This window comes from Pararge aegeria, chromosome 4 (assembly GCF_905163445.1).
Source record: "Pararge aegeria chromosome 4, ilParAegt1.1, whole genome shotgun sequence".
NCBI classification, from domain to species: domain Eukaryota; kingdom Metazoa; phylum Arthropoda; class Insecta; order Lepidoptera; family Nymphalidae; genus Pararge; species Pararge aegeria.
The window spans coordinates 3,379,101-3,401,195 of NC_053183.1; the positions used below are offsets into that span (position 1 = coordinate 3,379,101).

Here is a 22,095-nt window from a genome sequence, read left to right on the forward strand (position 1 = left end):
AATGAGATAATATTCATGTCTTATAAAAAATGAATTTGTATGCATAATCATATAATAAAATATGCATATAATAAACTAATATACAAAATTTTAAGTGATATCCTGTAAATAAAATAGCAATGATATCAGGCAACAATTTTATTTTAATAAGCTTAATAGGTAATTATTAAATTTTCATTAACCTGCAAGTAGTTAGTCTTTAAAGTTAGTGCTTAACTACTTTCAAAATTCATTTGGTATAAGTATGATCAGAATTAACTTTCCATTTGTTTGTGAAAATCTTCACAAACATCTTTCATGAATTAACTCTCTGACTAATAGCATATTATCTGACACAACATTAGGTGCAGGATAGTGTCAAAGTAGTAGGTAGACTGTAAAAAGAGAATGTTCATAGTAAGGCTGTAGAAACTTAGTGTTCAGTATTGTAAAAACCATAGATTATAGCTCTCTTTGCAAAAGCTTTAGCTGAAGGTAAGTAGATTAAAAACGTCTAGGAGATTCATCGAAAATCTCCCCATTGTGTAAAAAGTTATTGGCTTATGAAGTGTTTTTTGTACATAAATTAGAAAAGTAAAATTATTTTCTCATAAATACTAAATTAGCATAAATAATTTGAGGCTTACATGAAAATTGGTACCCACCAACCTGCATTGAAGCTGTGTGCACAAACCCTGGTCTGGCTTGGTTAAGGTACTTGTCTGTTATTTATTAAAACATGTAGCTTTGATAGCTCAATGTTGGATAATGATTAACATTGAGCTTGACTAAGTTTTGCGGGTAAATTGAGAACTGTTTCTAAGCTTGATATTTTTTTTTATTACATACTGGACTTTCTTATTTCCTATGTAAAAAGATGTCACCCACCTAGTCTAGAGACTATAATATATAATTTTAATGATAACTTTAATGTTTTTGTATACAGCTTCGATGGTCGTCTGAAGCGAAAATAAAATTTATTTTATAAACATGTGATGTTTTGTAATTTATTTTCTTCTTTGAGTAGCTAGGTAGGTAACTCAAAGTTGAAAGTTCGCATTTGACAACTCTCTTGTCACTATCACTGTCAATGTCAATAAAAGCATGTCACACAATGTCAGCTCAATGTCAACAAATTGACATTTCTTTTGTTTTTTTTGATTGGCCACGGCATCGGCAAAGATCGTAGACACACATACTAACATTTTTTTAAATATAGTATCATAGCCAAGCGAAATAACGTAAAACTTAGATAAGCGGTATCATTTGAGCGTTGCGTTGTTGTGAATCGTAAGCGTATGCCCGACGAAAGACCGACGTGAGAGCCAAAATTTTGTAACTTTTCTTGCAGTTGCCATTTGAGGTGAAATGTATACGGCGTTCTTATTAATAAAAGCGATCTTATAGACATAATAGTTTCGTTCATCAACGAAAGATAAATTATAGTCTTTATAACTGTATAATGGGGAAACAATGTATTTTGTCAAACTTCTGTTGAGTGTCTAATTTGGAATGTCAATGTCAGCTTTTGATGATCAACATCAACAAAATAAAATGTTTAAAGTTAATTTCTCTTTCTGTAAATAATATTGAATTTTACACTTAGTATAGTAAAAACAATGAGTAAAAAAGCTGACATATGTCGCGTGTGCTTAGATTCTCACCAAGATGACTGCGTACCTTTATCTGAGACATATCAAGATTTTGTCCTATACGAATTCATTAATAACATAACCAATCTCAATATCCGGCTGAGCGACGGTTTTCCGGATAAAATATGCTGTCCTTGCTTCTTATTACTTAAATCTTCAATAGATTTCAAGGAGAAATGCGAAGCTTCAGATACTATACTTAGGTCTAATATTGTTAAAGTTGAAATCCTTCCTACAGATGTTAAAAAGTCCCCAGTCAAAAGAGAGACTTCTGTAGGCGAAGATATTAAAGTAGAATACAATGACGTCTATAGCGATGATAACTTCGATTGTGCTTTGGAATCCGAGCAGAATGTTAAAGAAGAAAAAAGTAACAAACAATGCATTGATCATCCCGTCCAATTAGATAATGAGGAAATAGATAATGAATTACCAACAAAAATCGAATTCAAGAGTAGAGCTATAGACCTAAAGCTAATATGTGATGATTGTGGCAATACATTCAAATCCAAATGCAAGTTAAAAGTTCATTGGAAGAAAGTGCATATGCTTTCCTCATTAGTATGTCCATTCTGCAAACGAATGTTTAAGAGTTACAAAGCATTCCACGTGCACAAGAAAAAGAATTCTAAGAGCTGTGAAATAGCTAAACATAATAATGTCAAAGTAGAGGGTGTGGGAACAGCAAGGATATTTTGTTGTAAACAGTGTAACTACTCAAGTAAAAGAGCCAAAGATATATCAGCACATATTGTTACCCACACAGGTGACCGACCATACCAATGTGACATCTGTTTAAAAACGTACACTCAACAAAGTTCCCTCCAAGGCCACCAAGAAGATGCACACCAAATGTATATAGTCCAAATGACATGCCACTTCTGCGGCAAGTTTGTCAAAGGACGTCGGAAAGTCAGCAGACATCTGCGGAGCCACACCAATGTAGAATGCCCTGTGTGTCACAAAACTGTAACCAAATTGACGTATCCTCAACACATGAAGAGGCACAGTGGCCCAAAGAGTTATGCGTGTGAAAAATGTGCATCTACTTTTTACACTATTTCAGAACTTTGTAATCATAAACGATGGAAGCATGGCAAGAAAACGTTTAAATGCGATCTGTGCGAGTTTACTAGTAACAAAGAACATGCTATAAAAAATCACAGGAGTAAACATGATACTAAAAATTTACCATGCACAGTTTGTGGTAGGTTCTTTCTCACAGATGAAAAGCTATCAATGCATCAAAGGACACATTATTCTGAGAAGAAATTTGGGTGTCCACAGTGTGATACAATGTTCTTTAAAAGGGACTCTGTTCGGAGGCATATTAAAGTGAAACATTTACTAGAAGAAGAGCAAAAGACAAACACTCTTGTTGTTAAAAGTGAAACTAATGGTCTTCCACAAATAGAAATAACTGAATAAAAGACTACTATTCTGCCAATGTAGTATTAGAATTACACCACATTGTACAGTTTAATTCAGCATTTTTTGTTATTGTATCAAATGTTAGTAAATTCCAGTGTGATTAATCATAGAAGAAGAAAATTTAATTAACTTCAATAATTTGAATATTTGTAAATGTTGTAACATTTGTGTTTTGTTAAATTTTTATCAAAACAAACATTATTTGATGAAATTAGGTTCCTAAAATAGACATGACTCTCATCCCTTTGCTTGCCAACCAAGGAATTCTCCAATTGGTAGCACTGTTTTATCTAAATTATAGATCCATTTGGGCAATGTCAGCAACATACATAATTCAATTACAACAACACTTTGTATTTATCCTCGAAATAAGAAGAGTATATATTGAATCTTATTTTTGATCTCTCTATTGTTGATATTGTACAGTTTATAGTTAAATGTGTCTTAATTATCATCACTAATGGGAAGGTTCTTAGAGATTTGATACGGCCAGGGGTGCTGCAATCATATTTTTATTATTTACCACCTACCTACCTACATCATCCTGATATCTACCCTCCCCCTTCCTTCTTACCTACTTAACAAGTTACTGGTATCAATAGGTACCAGGGTATTACATAAAGGGTAAAACATTTTACTTAAATTATATTAATTCATAGAAGCAATTTTATTATAATGTGTTACTACATAAAATATAACAATATTTCATATTCATAGCACAATGCTCGCAAACAAGTAGTCCAATCTGAAAACTAGGCGTTAAGCTGCGAAGTGAACACTGTACATAAACTGATTCTGGCGCGGCAGTGGACAGCGGAAAAACCGCAACTTCAGGTTGGACTAGTTCATTTGCGGCTTACAAGTACAGTGTAATATTTATTCCGTGTTCATATTTCGAGTATATATTTGTATATACTTACTAATTATAAGCTGGTTAAAATGTAATTGTATTTTTATTCTGTTACTCGTGGGTAAGGTAAGGTTGCTTTTTTAACACCATTTTTTTTTTTTTTTAATGCTCTAATACCTTCTTCATCATCAGCACTTCAACCGATTGACGTCCATGTGCTAGACGTAGCGGCTCTAGGGTCTCCCAACGACTCTATTGATGCCAACCAACGCAGCGTTTACAAGTGCGATATCACAATTCCAGCACCTTGGAAGCTCAACGTCCATCGGTTCCCCGATTGTTACTTATAGTATATCCTAGGTTGCTAATAGTATATCCTAGGTTGCTAAACAATTCCCAGCCATGAAAGTGTTTTTCTGGTAACCAGTATTGGTTCGGACTTGAGAACAATAGATAGTTACGATAACAATAAATCGACAACCGATGGATGCTTGCTACTTTCCGAAATCCATCGCATCACCTTGTTTCACCCTTCACAGTTTGTCTCCAATAACGCCCTTCGGTCCTCCAATAAAAGTGACCAGCCTACTGTCACTTCAGCGTGCTAACCCTATGAGCTATTAGTACGTCGCGCGTCGGTAACTTTGGTTCTTTGGCGAACAAATTAGTTCACAACTTGGTCCGTCAAAAAAATTCTCACTCCATTGCAGCTCTGTATAGCCGATACCCTAAAGTAAGCATAGATTGTGTTATGGTTACTAATAAATAATAAATATTTAGGAAAATATACATAAATATCTACTTATAATATACAAAAAAACACCTATACAATGAAAATCATTAATATTCATCACACAAACATATTTCAGTCAGGAATCGAATACACTGCCTTAGACTCAGAGAGCAGGGTCACTGCCCACTGCACCATTCCGTTGTCACTAGAATTAATCTTCTTTACCTTTACATTTCTTTATTTAGATAGTATAAAACAAATGCGCACCGTCGTTTGTACGCTTATATATTTTAAACTACAAAACAGAATTAATTAAGTTTTCAGCAATAAATCAGAAAGAATCATTCAAGATGAAGGTTTATATGCAGTATAGTAGAGAAAAACCAAGAAATTCGAATATTTGTAATGTAATATCGTAACAAACTTAGTTTTGTGTGCTTTCTTTGCAAACGCTGGATAAACCTAACGAGACGGATCACATTAATGTAGGATGGAATTGTTTATCTTAAAAAGTACGAAAAAAAGTTTGCGTTGGAATATTTTTTTCTCATAAGGAAAACCTCCCCCTCCTGGCGCAGTGGGTAGTGACCGTGCTTTCTGAGTCCAAGGCTGTGGGTTCGATTTCCACAACTGAAAATGTTTGTGTGATGAACAGAGTCATTGTCTGGGTGTTTATCTGTATATTATAAGTATGCATGTGCATTATATTCATAAAATATTCATCAGCTATCTTAGTACCCATAACACAAGCTACGTTTACTTTTTGACTAGGTGGCGATGTGTGAACTGTCGTAGTATATTTCTATTTATATCTGTACATTGTATAGTTTTTTTGTATATTATTCATAAAAATATTAATGTAATTTTAGTACCCATAACACAAACTAGATGGCGGTGTATTAGTTGTCGATATTTATATACTTAATTATTCTTAACAATACAGTATTACCTACTTCTTATCCAATTAAATACATAAGATAAGTTATATATTTCATTTAATCAATCCAAACTACCCCACATTAGTATCTGCATAGCACCCGTGCGAAGCCGAGCGGATCGTTTGTCTATACAACGTGTAAGCGAATTATGAAATACTGTAGAAGTGTGCGTAAGTATATTTAATAAGGAATACATCTGTAAAAATATTAAATCAAATTAAGCATATTTATTTTTGCAAACATATTGCAAACAAACCAATTCAAAACATTCTAAGTGTTTACTTATGACAACCCTAATAGAAGATAAAATGGAAGATAAAATACTATAGACGCATGCACGCTACGCTACGCGACGAGTACCTAATTAAGTGACAGTAGTCATTTGATTTTATTTTTGAATGCGATGTTAGGGCTGTATCTGATTTATTTCAGTAAAAACTGTATAGACAGTACATAATGTACCTCTAAAGCCTGTGACGTGTTATTTCGGGTTTCATTTACATGTAAATATAAAAAATAATTGCTGTATGTTAGTCTCTCTACCATTAGCCGACCAATTTGGCTATTTTATGGAAGTCTTAACTTGTTTGTGGAAGTCTAGGGAAGGTATAAACGGTGAGATAAATGCTAAAAAAGAGAGTACCGTATTCTTCCGTTCGTGTGTTTGTCATTTAACTTCTCCTTAAAAGCTGGACCGATGTTGATGTAATCTTGTGTGTACTTTTCAATGGGTTTCTGGTTGGTTTTAAACACAATTAGACCCGGTCGTATATTACTAGTAATATTATAAAAAGTTATGTAAGACATTGAAATCATCAAAAGTTTTTACAAATTTGGTAACGGAACCCTAACGGCAAGTTAATTAGTATAATAAATGCAAATTCAAAAATTCTTTATTCATGTATGATGTCGGCGTATCACAGGCACTTGTGAAGCGTTCATACATACCTAAATGTTTACATAATAATTGTAAGGGGATGGTGTAACTACGTTCGCTAACTGAAACCTAATGCTACGAGGGCACCAAACGTACCCGGTTTAAAAAGAACCCACAACAAACTTACCCGTTTTTTTTTATGTTATCACCATCTCACAGTCAATTAATATGAAGTTAGAGCAATTCACTTAACATTATAGTAGGATTTTTTCTGTAAGCTTAGGTTATAAAAAAAATGATTTTATATATGACAATATGGCTGGCTATAAAAGACATCAACGCGATGTTTTTTTACTACATGACCTTGATGCTATGGCGCTAAAGTTTTTTTTCTCTCCATTAATCCTTAGTTGTCCAATTAAGTATATACTGGACACAGGTTTCTTCTGTGAAAGAAATAGGGTTTAAGAGTACGGACCTACCGCGCTGCTCCAATTCAGATTGGCAGGTCATCCTGCTTAACATTCGTCATAGGTACTTTGTATTTAAAAGATTAGTTTTCAGACAATTATTATAAGTGTAGGTATTACTTAAATAGTTTAAGTAAGTAGGCACTACTTAAAATCGTCCACTGCGTCCGTGGCGGCCATTATACTACCCTTTGATTTACCCATACCCATATTGAGAGAGTTGTGAGAAATTATGTCCTCCGCCATTTTTTTTTGTGGTGCACAAATAAAGTGTAAAAATAAATAAATAAATGCCTGACTTTTAATAAACGAACTGACTGAGCAAAACTTTGATCTCTTTTAACTGAGACTAGTTCATATTTATGCTTTATAAAATCATAAAGATGCGAGGTATTATTGTTTTCAATAATTTTCATCCACCCAAGGTGCTAATTTAACAATTTTAGTTATAAAGGAGTTATGATTCTGTCAACAGTAGCAACAAAATGCCGAATGCCTAATTCTAAAAAGTAATATTTTATCACAAAACGCTAGGTATAATTTAAATAAAAGTCAAATCGACTGGCAGGTAACTCACCTGTGAATTCACGCATGATCTTTGACGGGCCCATTGCAAGCAAAGCGGCCGGCGCCATTTTTCCTCAGTCCAGTTAGAAACTGCTTGCGCATTGCACGTGTATCAGCGTCTTGTGATACAGACGCGATCGCATAAATAAATCGTACTTTCAATGCTTTTATTACTTTTGTGTTGATTTAAAACTTTAGTGGTGATTTTAAATATTCTAGTTGTTTTCCCTAAAACTAAGAGTTTATTGCTGTACAGTTTTGTTTAGTGCAAAAGTTAAAAGTAATTTAAATTGTTACGGTCAGTTATCGTGGACGGTGGCACTTGTGATTTTGTGTTTCGAACTGGATTCTGATTGGACATTAGATTTGGAACTTTGGAGAAGAGTTCAAAACCGTTACAGGTTGGTTTTTTTAAACCTATTTTCCTATTTTGACTCCTATCTTGTAGTTTATGGTCCCGACGGGGCATTAAAAAAAAAACCTTTTATCGATGCTATCATTGGTTCCGAATAAATCAAGATGGCAACCTTATTTTTGGTTTTACGGTAGGCATCTAAATAATATATTTTTTAAAGTTATACAAAAAATAATTGCATTAAAACATTCTGACTCAGTTGTCCAGTTAATTTAACTAAAAAACTATAAATATAGTAACCTAGTTTTACCAGGTTAGCGATAAATACAATAATGAGAATTCAAAGACAAAGCAAAGTCCTTTGGCGCCTTTCCTTACTAAGCTTAGCTGAGGGTGACCAAATTTTGGCGGATAATATACTTGCACATTAAATAAACCTACTTGGACATAACTTGAACTGGATGGGAACTTAACTTACCAAAAGTGAAACGAACGAGCGAACAAGCAATCCTGCAGAGTAGTCATGAAATTAAGCCAGTATTCCAGTAGTCATTAATTCATCGTCTGCATGAATTTTGTCTTGGAAAAAATCATGTTGGCGATCAATTCATGCCTATTAAGACCCTAATACACCAAGCCAAGTTTGTGGACTTTGAGAATATAATGAAGTGCTCTCAGGCATGCAGGTTGCCTGACGATGTTTGCCTTTCCCATTAAAGCAAGTTAGATTTAATTCCTAAAACGCACATAACTACTACTCTAACATTTCAGAGATGCCTGCCTAGGTGCGTTACGAGGATCGCACTCGGTCACTCAAAAGGGAGCCTGAAGTCCTAACCACTAGGCTTTCACAACTTTTCGAATCGGTCGCCACAAATTGCAGGGTAGGACGAGCGAGGGAGAGGAAGGTTGTCCTTTTATGGAAATAGTCTCTGTTTTTAGCCTATGCGATGGCACATACATACAAACGTTTTTTTTAAAATTTATTTCGTGAGAGCGAGTTCAACAAAGCGTTAGGTAGGTACACAAAACTAGCAAGTTTAACAGTTTTACAAAAAAAGTGATTCGTTTACAATAATTTTCCAATTTTCATTTACGATTTACACACAAACTAATTACGGGATTGCTAAGAAAAAGAAAAGCACATGTTTTGTATAAACATGACTGGTTTATAAATAGTTGGCAACCCTTTACGTAGCTATGTTATATCTATATAGTATTAGCTAATACCCATACAGTAAATGTATTTATGCTGAGAACTTCTTTCGAAAGTGGCAAAAGGAAAACCGCATCTAAACCCGTAAAAGGGTTATTGAGGTCGAATAGAACAAAAACGTCGACAAACCGGCAGATGGGTCCTTACGATTTAAACTTGTTTCTCTTGCTTGTTTTCATCATATTAGGTATATTAAAGAATCTGTAATCGAATAGCGGTTAGTGCCGACGGGTAGTGGAGCGGAGCGGAGGGAGTGGGTAGGACTTCGACTTCAATTTCGAGGGGCCGAGTTCGAATCCCAGCACGCACCTAACTTTTCTAAGTTATGTGCGTTTTAACCAATTAAATATCACTTGTTTTAACGGTGAAGGAAAACATCGTTTGGAAAGCTGCGTAACATACGACGTTGCTTATCACAATTGCGAGGGAAATAACAGGCTAAACTTACTAGGTATACGTTTTAAATAAAACTCTTTGTTGGTATTCAAAAAAAAGTCTGTATTACTCGGTTAAATTAATAATGGTCCAACCTTCATACAGATTACGTGAAGTGAGGTACATTGCAGTATGTTTAACTCAAAAAAGTTAATAAAACAAGTGTGATGAAAAATCTATCATTATTTATCAAGATATACCCTCTTAAAAAAAAGGTACTCGAAGTCTTGGTCGTGTATTAAACATCCGTAACCGTTATTGATAGACAGCGATAAGACCCCTAACGCGTTTCGAAGATCTTCCGTCCATTTTCACTTTTTACGCCTATTTGTTTTGCAATAAATACGACGCGACGTACCAACCTTCCTTCCTTGTTTTGAAGCATTTAAACTAATAAGTGCACAAAAATATTTGACTACATATAATATACCTAATTACCTATTTTACATTCACATTATACTTCATATTATGCCTTTTAATTTACCTCTTTATTTGGACGTCGATGTGAACGACAAAATATGCGTGAAACATAAAATGATAAATGATAACATTTACACAATATAAGTGTTTTAGTACCTACCATATTTTTTCCAAATAAAGAATTTGAATTGAATTGAATTAAGAATATATTCTTTTCGATTAAAAAACAATTCTCCTACGTAAAGGGGAATTGTATTCAGTTCAGTTTAAGTTGCTCATACGAATTTTCCTTATCCAGGTAACCTGTCATCTTCGTACGAGATGCGTGATAATTGTATAACTGACGTGCGACTGTCATATGTTTCATTCGAGTCTTACTCGTGACCTCTTTCTTTTGCCGACATTTCTGGCGCAGTAGCGAGGGCTGTGGTCTAATAAGTTAATGTCACATGTTCAAATCTTAATCATAATCATAATCATTTATTGCAAAATACACGTCAATAAGGTTTTACATGTTGGTTCACAGGTACAGTGTATTGCCAGTTATTTGGCATGCAATGTTACAAAATAGATACAACCGCCCAACTAATTGATGTCAAAAGAATATAATAATAATACTTAGATGAAATAAATTGTCACATTAATTATTAGACTAAAATCTTATTTGAAATATAAACATTTGAACTATAAGTTACATTGGAAATTTGGATATAGGCAGGCTGACCATAAATAAAAAAAATAATAAATTTATTCTCTAAATTGCAAATAGTCATTTATGCTGTAAAACGTTTTACAGCTAATCTTGCAGTAGTATAGCTTCATGTGCCAGAGCTCGTCCTGTGAAAGCTAATCTCGCAGTAGTATAGCTTCATGTGACAGAGCTCGTCCTGTGAAAGCTAATCTCGCAGTAGTATAGCTTCATGTGACAGAGCTCGTCCTGTGAAGTACTATCTTGTTTCTGCCGCTAAAATGTGTTCCGGTCTCGTCTCATTTGATGGACACAGTCAAGTTGCAGGACGTGCTCCTTGCATGCCCTGTGAAGTGTTGATGTTTATAGGCGATGGATTTCCACATACCATCAGGTGGCGCATCTGTTTGGTCCGTCTAAAATTACTATAAAAAAAATCTCGGCCATGTCCTGGTCTGGTGGAGAGTTCGGACGTGGCTTGTTAATAGTACCTGATCACAGACAAATAAGTGCTGCCAAGCCATTCTGGTGTGATGCCATGTAGAAACCGATTAGTGGTATGAGTTAAACATGACTGCTATACCCCTAACAGGTCAGCCCGCTACCATCAAATTCAAAATTCAAAATTCATTTATTTCTAGTAGGCCTAATTAATAAGCAATTTTGAAACGTCAAGTCAGTCTGTTTGTAGTGACTCTAGCACCGGTTCGGAAGGCAGATTCCACTGAGAAGAGCCGGCAAGAAACTCAGCAGATTGCTCTTTTCCAACATCATTTTAAAGTTTAACAATCTTTAGAATTTTTCTGTTTTGTGAGAGATGAGAGCGGAGTGGCCTGCTTTCAAGCAGCCTTGTCGTTAAGGAATTCATGAATCGTGTAGTAAACACGATTTGTTAAATGTGTTTTAATATATTGTTTAAACTTAGGTAAAGGTAGATTACCTTCGGTATCATGTTATAAAAGCATATACCCATCCCCACAAAAGATTTCTGTACTTTTCTCAGACGATGTGTAGATATCACTAATTTATGTCCGTTTCTAGTTAGTCGACTGTTTATATCGACTTTTTGCTTATAATAACTTATGTTCTGTATAATAAAGATTATATTATTATAAATATATTGCGAGGCTACGGTAAGTATACCTATTTCTTTAAATTTGGTACGAACGGATTCGCGAGATCTAAGATTATATATCGATCGCACTCTCACAGCTCTTTTCTGTAGTATAAATATAGTAAATCTCAGGCTATATCATCGCTTAAGTCCAGTAGGGCAAGCGTGTTATGATTTAAAATCGACAAACACTCATCCCCTCTCCCAAAGGAACCGAGCTTATTGTCGGGATAAAAAGTATCCTATATTACTTCCTATATTACTCCTATATTACTTCTAACACTTCCAGGAATATGTGTACAAATTTTCACGAGGATCGGTTAAGTAGTTTTTGCGTGAAAGCATAACAAACAAACTTACATTGACATTTATAATATTAGTAGGGAAGATTCGTTTTTCACATTTAAAATCGTACTTAACAACGACGACAAGACACAGGCGTGATTGCAGTGCTAACTTGTCGTGGAACGAAAAAGCCTTCGTCGCATTTAGGTATTAAATTGAAAAAAAAAATATATAAGAATATTTTTTTGTTAATAAATTGCGTGGCTCAAACGTCATTCACATTTTCGCGGCAAAGATATGATAAAATACCCGTTTTAAATGTAATTTCATCACGACCGCCTCGCCATTAGCGCGGACAATGGCTCAGTCCTCATTGTACACGTCAAATGATTTTGTACAAAACCTTCTGGCTCTTCATTAAGATTTTACTTAGTAATTATTTTTAATGAAACCCAGCTTAATGTTTTCAAAATCCTCCCGTTTTAATTCAGTCCGATATAACGCAGCATTTTTCATGGCTTTTTTGTTCTATGAATACTAGATTTCTATATAAACTACCCATTGACATCTTGGAGATGTCTCTTAAAAAGTTCAAAGTTTGTATTAAACGCAAGCTTTTACTAGCAATTATTGCTCTAACCAGGTTGCTCTTCTAATAATTTTAAATGACAATGTGAGATGGTGATAAAAAAGAAAAACACCCGGCTAAGTTTGTTGTGGGCTTTTCTTAGACCAGGACGCGTTTGGAACCCTCGTAGCTTTAGTTTTAAGTTTATATGAATATGGTTATCGCCATCATCTCACTACCGCGTAATTCTCATGTAATGTACGCATCAGAAGTGCCACCTATGGGCCTACTTGAATAAAGATATTTTCAACTTTGACTTTGACGTTTATTACGGTTTCTTTACGTACCTATCCCGTGGGAACCGTTTATTTACCTGAGATAAAAAATATCCTATGTTACCCTCCGTCCTTTCAACTAACTCTACGTAAAAAAATAAATTCGATTGGTTTTGCTTAGTTAGAGCGTGAATGAAGGACAAACAAACAGACAAACACACAGTTACATTTATAATAATTAATATGGATAATGTTCTGTATGAAATATGTGTTTTATTGTCTTTTTCTGTACTTCTGTTTGATGTGCAATAAAAGCGTATTCGTTAATTCTTGATCCGCCTCGGGAGTTTATCCCAGGACTTCTTGAACCATAGTCGATCGTTAGATCAACGTGGACTACATCATCACTTACCACCAGGTGAGATTGCAGTCGAGGGCTGACTTGTAGTGAAATAAATAATACAAAAAATTAAAAGATAGTACGTTCAAAAGATACTATGTATAAGAGCCTAAAGAAAATACATTCTTCTAGAAAACAAACGGTTATATGGCTAGACACGTTGTTATCAGCCAAGCGTGATAAACCTGTTATGTCATGAATATTAATTACCGATATTAGCGATTATAAAATGCTAATACACCAATATACGTGTCGTGTATTCGTGTGAAGGGGACATTTCTTGATTATTTATTCACAGAATTTGTGTCGTGTCAGTGAGATATTATGATTCTCTTTGTCAAGTTTACGCTAGACTTTGTTCACAGCGAAAAAAATCTTATTGTTTTTGGAAATTCATTATATCAACCCATTACAGACCCACTACAACGCTCGGGTCCGTCCACAATGAGAAGCGTTTAGACCATGCTGGCCCAGTGCGGATTGGTGAACGTTACACGCCTTTGAAAAAAATATGGAGAACCCTCAGTCATGTTTCCTCACGATGTTATGTACATGTACCATTAGTTAAAAAGACGACCCGAACAAGAAGAACACCCAGCTAAGTTTGTTGTGGGCTTCTTCTTAGACCAGGGCGCGATTGGAACCCTCGTAGCTTTAGTTTTAAGTTTACGATTGTAGTTATCGCCATCACTACTCACTGCTATGCACACATTTTGTATATAATAACGCATCAAAAGTGCCATCTATGTGCCTATTTGAATAAAGATATATTTGACTATATTTGACTTTGACGCAGAGTACCATATATATTATGGTGGATTTTATTCATGTTTTATTAAACCGTGAGATTTAATTAAAGCTTGGTATTCGGATTATAGGTGAATTACGTCTGTGCATATTAGCACAGACTGGCCGCTCGACGTGTGTGAGCCCCAAACAAGTTGCAAATGAGATCATTTACCCACGCCGGCCGTGCAAACTGCGGTACACACACACAACTAGCCTGGCTAGGATGACCATTTCGTACTTGCTACGTGGGATACATAGTTCATAGGCTCTGCATATTATGGTCGCACTACTTGGACAGAGACCTTAAAGTCTGTTTAAATAACAATTCTGTCTGTCTTTAAGTCTGTCGCAGTGGCCGATCAACGACAAAAAGTACCATGTGGATTAAGAATGAATTAATATTCGTATGCGCATGTTAGCACAGTAGTCTGGCTGCAAGTCACGTGTGTGAGCTCCAAACAAGTTGTAAATTAGATCATTTATCCACGCTGCCCACGCAAACTGCGTTACACATAATAACTATTCTAAGTTTCTTCTGTATAGGTGTTGTTTACTTTGTATACAATGTGTGTGTGCAATAAAGCTTTCAAACAAACAAACAAAAAGTATCCTAGCGGAGACGATAATTTTGTATTTGCAAGTGCAAAGTGTATTTGCAAGTTTTTACATCATTCGTCATCCTTAGCGAAATTCCTAAAAGAATCCGGCAAAATCCGGTTCTCGGGACCTGCCACTTATAGGACCCTGCCTCAACAAACAACGAGAGAGAGGGAACAAAAAGACAATGCTTTTTAAATAAGAAATATCTTCACAACCGTTAAATATTGATGAATAACCTCCAAACCGGGATTTGAAACAATTGTAAGACTAACGGTGCAGTGTGTAAAAATTTCAAGTATTCGTATGTTTTTTTTTAAATAAAAATGGTCTTTCTACCGGTGTTCTTAAAACGTCTTAATATCATTAACTAAAAATAAAAAAAATCTCTTTCCAAAACCTGAGCTGTATGCTGTATATACGTACGCGTTATTTAACAATGTTATGAAAAGAAAGTGCCACAGTTTTTTTTTATTAATTTAATTGTTTTTTGTCCTGTTAAATACGGGTGCATGGTCACCCTTATTCTGCACCGTTACTTTACTCAAACAGGTGTTCGTCTGATATGATATCGACCATACGAATTTCATTCACCTTTTAACCGATTTCGCTTAAGTCTAGTTCCCGAATTCGAGCGGATCTCTTTAGGTGCACTACCCACCCATATAATTTTACTAAAGTTATCTTCTACTTACATGATAAAAGACTTTATTTTTGTTTATAATTGCAAATACTACTGCCTAAAACTTACTGAAGTTGCAAAGGTCTCTTTAAGGGAGGCAATCCGTACCATCGCAATCAATTATCACAGAATTGACAATGTGGGAATTTATGATTCCTGTTTTTTTCTGGTTTACCTTACCACTAGGTAAGATTGCAGTCAAGGGCTTCCTTCGTCGGTCGGTTGGCGCAGTGGGCAGTGACCCTGTTTTCTGAGTCCAAGGTTGTAGGTTCGATTCCCACAACAGGAAAATGTTTGTGTTATGAACATGAATGTTTTTCATTGTCTAACTTGGCTGACACACTACCGTGGGTCTTGATATATATGAAAAAAAAAAATATATATATCATATTATATGCTAACCATTACAGACACCAACTAGCCTGTCAACCTAATAAGTAGTTAGTAAACTCCTGGCTTTCATATTATATTATAGACAACATTGTATGCCTTGTAATACGTATATTACATTAAAGCCTACAATGTATTTCAACATGTACATGTGACTTTGCACATGATGAAACTGAACTCGACGCTAATCGAGTTACTGCACCGCTGTCTGTCAGTTGAATACAACAAACCCCATTAATATAGGGTTGCCACCTAACATATTACAATACTCAAATTAAAAAAAAACACGGATCTGTCGGTGACGCGAAATTACAAGATTTTACCCAACCAAAAAGTCAAATACGCATATGTTTCAGTCCAGTATGCAAAAGTGTTAATATGCACATGTATACAGATCACAGGAGCGTGTCAAAGTCACCGGTGACGCAAACCTTTACTACCAAAAAAACGCTAAAGTTGGTTTAAGAAGTTTACACTTTACGAAATACGATGTAAACAATCTGGTATTCTTCTTCTTCTGTACCGTCAGACCTGCAACCGGGCTCGATAATCTATAATGGCACAGTAAAATGGAATTAATCCAGCTAGTTTTGAAGCCCAAAATCGTCCACAATTCTCCAGGAAGCGCTCTCATAAAGAGCTCAAACAAATAACGGCTCTAAAACTTGCTACAATAAGTCCATCTTACTTTGACTTTACAGTGTTTCGATACTCGAAAATCGCTCTACGATTGCGAGCATGCAAAACTTATCGAAGCGTATAGTTCAATTATTCGCAACCCGACACATTAGCTGTATGTTGTTGATGATTTGTGTAGTTCTTGTACTGTCGATTAGTATCATGTCAAGGTATCCACGTTATTGCATGTTATATTGTCCTTATATTCGAATGATAAGACCAGAAGAAGTCTTATAATAGCAATAGTATAACAGAAATCTCTTTACCAGCTGTATAAAGATTTGTACTCAAGAAGCGTATTTCAACGAGTTGTGAAATTAAAGCTGTGGGTGGGACACAGCTCGGAAGACCAATGGGTGTTGGAACCCAAGATGCTGGAGTTTCAACCCAGCAAAAATGGTTGTAGTGCTTTGTCAAAATGCAGCGTTTGCAGTGCTTCTACCAGTGGCGTGCACTGAGTTTTTTACCAGGTTATGCATAAGGCAGGAAAATTGCATAAAATGGCAAAAATCCTCCTCCTATACGAGCTATTTATCAATTTTAGGGTAAGCAGTGCTTTTAAGCATGTATGAAGTGCACGCCACTGGCTTCTACAGGTATACAGCAAGCGACTCTCAAGAAATCGCTGCATAAAAGCCGTGCTATGCCGTTAAGTGTGAATATCCCAGGAACCCAATAGATGACGCCCATCGGATGATGATGGTGAAGAGATTCGTTGTATTTCTAATAGATAACGAAAGTTATCTTTTATCATTTCTCATATCCCGAACAAGCAAAACAGTGGGCAGCCCTACATAAATTAGACTTCTCTAATTATACAGTCACGCCATTTTAGATCTAATTGACTATATTACAACGCATATATTACCGTCAAATTTGAACAACACGCTGGATTCGTATTGTGATTTAGTGCACGCTATTTGATACTTTAACTCAAATTGCAATGAGGTTAATATGGCATAAATATAGAAAACCATACGATACGTTAACCATTTAAAAGTTAACTGTACTCTATGGTTGAGTTGCAATCAATATCAACCCACTTTTATTGGTAAGGTTTCCACTTTGAATGGCAACTGATAGTTTAAATACTATTTCAACGAATTCACTAATATTATAAATTCGTAAATAAGTTTGTGGGTTTGACCCTTTAATCTCGCAAAAGTTTTCTTATTTGACGGCCGATTGGCGCAGCTTCGATTCACGCTACTGGAAAATGTTTGTGTGATGAACATGAATATTTTTCAGTGTCTGGTTGTTTATATGGATTATGGGGTATATTATATTATTCTAAGGATTTATGTATATTAATCATAAAAATATTCATCAGTCATCCTAGTTCCCATAACACAAGCTAAGCTTACTTTGGGGCTAGATGGCGATGTGTGTTGTCGTAGTATATATATTTATATTTTTTAACCTCTTCACGCTTACAGGCTTTCGCATTCAATAACACTGGTGGGGTAAAAGGAAAACACGTGAAGAAGTAAAGCCCTAGAAGTTGGTTGGCTCCCATGAGATAGGAGACATGTCATCAATAGCCTGACAGTCCATTGATGGCCTAAAGTCCTCTCCCAAGAAGAAGAAGGGTGGAGATGTCTCTTAAAAAGTTCAAAGTTTGTATTAAACGTAAGCTTATAGAAAAGATCTATTATAGTATAAAGCACTACGTAATCGATAAAAAAGCTTGGAAGCAATTATTGCATTAACCAGGTTGCTCTTCCAATAATTTTAAATGACATTGTGAGATGGTGATAACAAAAAAAAACACCATGCTAAGTTTGTTGTGGGCTTCTTCTTAGACCAGGACGCGTTTGGAACCCTCGTAGCTTTAGATTTAAGTTTACGAATGTGGTGGTGAAAACTGTATTCTTATCTACCACCATTACGCGGCATGGTGAGGCCTGTACTGTAGAACATTAGCAAAGAGGATGGATATTAGACGTTGGCTTAAATTTTGAACGAATACTTTTTTAAGTGGAATATATAAGCTTAGAGGCATCATAATTTCATGAAGAAATCAAAACTTTTGCTTTAAATTGCTAAAACTTGTTGAAATTGGGCCCCAACTTAGCGCAAAGTTTGCCGAGAGATCGGACAATACTTATCAAATATCTCAATTATTCACGCTTGGAAGCTGCGACTAATTTACGTAGCCGTAATTCTTGGAAATTTTGCTCCTCCGTTTTCTATACATTTGTATATAGGTTTAATAACATGGTAGGTGGGGCCCAAGTATCCTATATAACAGTTGTTTCTCAATGCTTAATGAAAAACCTTTATATATTACTAGCTTCTGCCCGCGACTTTGTCTGTGTGGACTTCAGAATCTCCATGAGGGTCTCCAGCTTCGCTCGTTAACAATTTTCAATGAATAAACAAATATACTACGACAATACACACATCGCCATCTAACCCCAAAGTAAGCGTAGTTTGTGTTATGGGTACTAAGATATCTGATAAATATTTTTATTAATATAATACACATAAATACTTATAATACAGATAAACACCCAGATACTAAGAAACATTCATGTTCGTAACACAAGCATTTCCCAGTTGTGGGAATCGAACCCACGGCCTTGGACTCAGAAAGCAGGGTCGCTGCCCACTACGCCAATCGGCTGTCAAAAAGGATACTGATAAATGGTAGTCTATATTCTTTTCCATGTCAAAGGCCAATGCATTCCAAATTTCATCCAAATCCGTTTAGCCGTTTTTGCGTGATTGAGTAACAAACATCCACGCTTTCACATTTATAATATTATTAGGATAGTAGGATTGTCAATACGTTTATATACAAATAAATCAATTAATAAAACAATTTATCTTAAAATTAACTTTATTACTTTTCTTCCTCAAAAGTTACACGCCTCCATTCGCCACATTCTTGCCATTTTTATGATTTTTATATAACCTTCCTTTTTGATCTGGGTTCCTGTCCTTTTGAAATTCCACTCTAATAAATATCTACCACAGATTATCCATAATTTTGATCAGTCTGAATGAATTTATATCTTTTTTTTAACTAAACGTAGACACAAAGGCAGATTTGCTAACATATATTATCGACTATAATTTTGATCAATATTTCAATCCTTCGATAAACCTCGCAAATATGAATAACAATATTCAGATTATTGACTGTAATATTTCGTGTATGCGGTGTGCGACTGTGATGATACAAACAACAAAACAAATAACAAATTTTTGTGAACAATTTAATATTTAAGTTGTGTTAGCTGCGATTTCAGTTAATCTTTAATCTCGATTTCAAAAATTGCTGTATCCAAAGGTTTTTTTTTAATCGTAAATACTGCAATAGGGCAAATCAGCGTAAGTCTTGCGTAAGTTACTGTACGCAAAACTCCAAACGCAGCCTTCGGATTTACTTCGACCTTTATTATAACGTTTCATTTCTACCTAAGACTTTTATATATACCTTTTATCCCAAGTTCCCATATAAATTTGATTTAATATCAGACCATAGCGAACCGTAGCCAGGTTTAGCTAGTTTTATAGCATATAAGTTTTCCTTGTAATTCGTCAATGATTACGTCAATGGATGCCTTTGTATCGGTAACCGTAAGATTACAATCGCCTTTCTTATAAGGAAATCGATATGACTACCATTTTGTGACGCCACAACTTCTTTGTATTTATTTACATGCTACATGATGCATGTCGTGATAGCTTAGTGGGTAAGACTTCAGCCTCCCTTTTGGCGGGACCGAATTCGATTCCCGGCACAAGCTTTTGACTTCTGACTTCTTAACAAACAACAAAGTTAAATGCGTTGGAATAAAATAACCTTTGATTGAACCGTGAAAGTAAAAATCGTGGGAAAACCTGCATGCCTGAGAGCTTTATTTCTTTATAATTATTAAAAACAGCAACAACATACATATTACACGTTTTAAAATATAGGACACACACAAAGTGGCGTGCACTTTATACATGCACAAAAGCACTGCCTTTTTTTTTTTTTTTTTTTAACGCTGGGAAATGCGTTTACGCATCCCCTCCGGAAACAGCGCATCCGAAGCTGCGCCGTTTCCGGAGGGGTATGTGGGACTCACTGGCATAAAGCGGCCAGAATACCCACTAAAACCCAGCGATGTTCCTACTCGTCGCCTAGTGACTGGGACATGGGAACACTTGCGCAATCTTCCACATCCCAGCCAGCGGCGTCTGCCGAGGCAGACCCTCCACAGGGGGACCTTTTCGAGGTCTCCAAACTCCGTCAGAGGCGTACCAGGAACATTCGGTGCGCCTCCCGACTCGAGGACGTTTCTCGTCGGGCGACCGATACCTCAAATCAGTCGCCCGAGGCTCCTCGTTAGGGTGGCAGGTGGCGTTCGTGAGCACGTCGCCTGCGACCCGCTCTTCGGCGACGGAGAGGATCCGCGACTGCGTCCTCCTCCCGCCGCCGTTCCGCTGCCTCCTTCTGCGTCTTGACCTCCTCACAGAAGGAGGCACAAAAGCACTGCCTACCCTAAAATATATAGCTCCTAATAGCTCCTATATATAGCTACTAATAGCTCCTATATATAGCTCCTATAGGATGAGAATTTTTGCCATTTTATGCAATTTTCCTGCACACACAATAACATAAACTGATATGCATGTCAATTACAAGCAGTAGCGTGCATAGAGGGTATTCACAGGGTATGCAGACGATATAAAATGAAAAAAATCTCCAGTCCAAGTTATAAAAAACTGAAAGATAGGCATTGCAAGAGTTACCAAAAGCGTACCCTTTAAGTATTTATAATTCGTACTGGACATTTTCTTCATTTTATATCGTACTAGCTGTTGCCCGCGACTTCGTCTGCGGTTGATTTTGTTTTTAAATTATTCAGTATCGCTAAGCCTTAAATGAGTATAGTAGTTATATATATGTATAACATGTGACTGTCAATTAATTATAGACAAATAATTTGCAATTAAATAAAATTGCGACTATAATTAAAGATCTAAGCTATCCTATCTCTTAAGTTGGAGCAGACTGCTCACGGTGTGCCAATTAAATTTAAAATCGGTTAAGTAGTCTAGGAGTCCATCGCGGACAAACATCGTGACAGGAGATTTATATATATTAAGATATACCCTGTGCGTACCCTCTGTGCACGCCACTGATTACAAGTGCATGTAGACAAAATATTGTTAGTAAAACAACAAGAGTTCTCCAAAATGTTCTCAAGGGCATGCGAAAATCTACCAGTCCGCACTTGGCCGGTGTGGTTGCTATTCAACCAACTAACTGCTTGCTCATTCTGTATGTATGCGGCCCGTATAATTCGTATAAGAAAAGGATTTGAATTGTTACTCTTATTACAACGCTAATGTGTTATTGAACAACTTGGGGTCACTTAGGATGGAGTTAACAAGCCGGTGTAGGATTTCAACGCGGTACAGTCAATGACTTCAGCTCGTAGGGGACTTCCCGAGGCGATCGCAATGGAGCTCATGGTCCAGGCGGAGCGTTCCAAAGCGGGGACACTCCCGGAATAGTTGTTCAAGGGTCCGGCTGGTGGTCTCGCACGGACACTTATCCTCGGCGATGATGTGGAAGCGGTGTAGGTAGTATTAGGGTGGTTAATAGCCGCGGCCGAAACCTCCCGTCAGACGTCCTACCAGACCAGAAATTTAGAAATTATTTGCCCCAGCTTGGGATCGAACCCCAGAGCTTCCACTTATAAGCCC

The 22,095-nt window shown here is 36.1% G+C and overlaps 2 protein-coding genes across 4 annotated transcripts in view; both read left to right on the forward strand.

The window, feature by feature from the left end:
- The first annotated feature begins 506 nt into the window (after nt 1-506).
- Nucleotides 507-22,095, forward strand: part of LOC120637605 — a 190,288-nt gene continuing 168,699 nt past the window's right edge. For 2 of the 3 annotated variants that reach the window (XM_039909486.1, XM_039909485.1), the window contains exon 1: nt 7,563-7,898. The gene's annotated coding sequence lies outside the window, so the exon portion shown is untranslated. Of the gene's footprint in view, nt 694-7,562; nt 7,899-22,095 lie in introns of those variants that run through there. The other variant, XM_039909487.1, reaches the window with a different exon arrangement.
- LOC120637604 (zinc finger protein 569-like) lies at nt 1,495-4,007 on the forward strand. Its single transcript, XM_039909484.1, has one exon. The coding sequence runs from the start codon at nt 1,599-1,601 to the stop codon at nt 3,057-3,059; it is 1,461 nt and encodes a 486-aa protein (XP_039765418.1). The 5' UTR covers nt 1,495-1,598; the 3' UTR covers nt 3,060-4,007.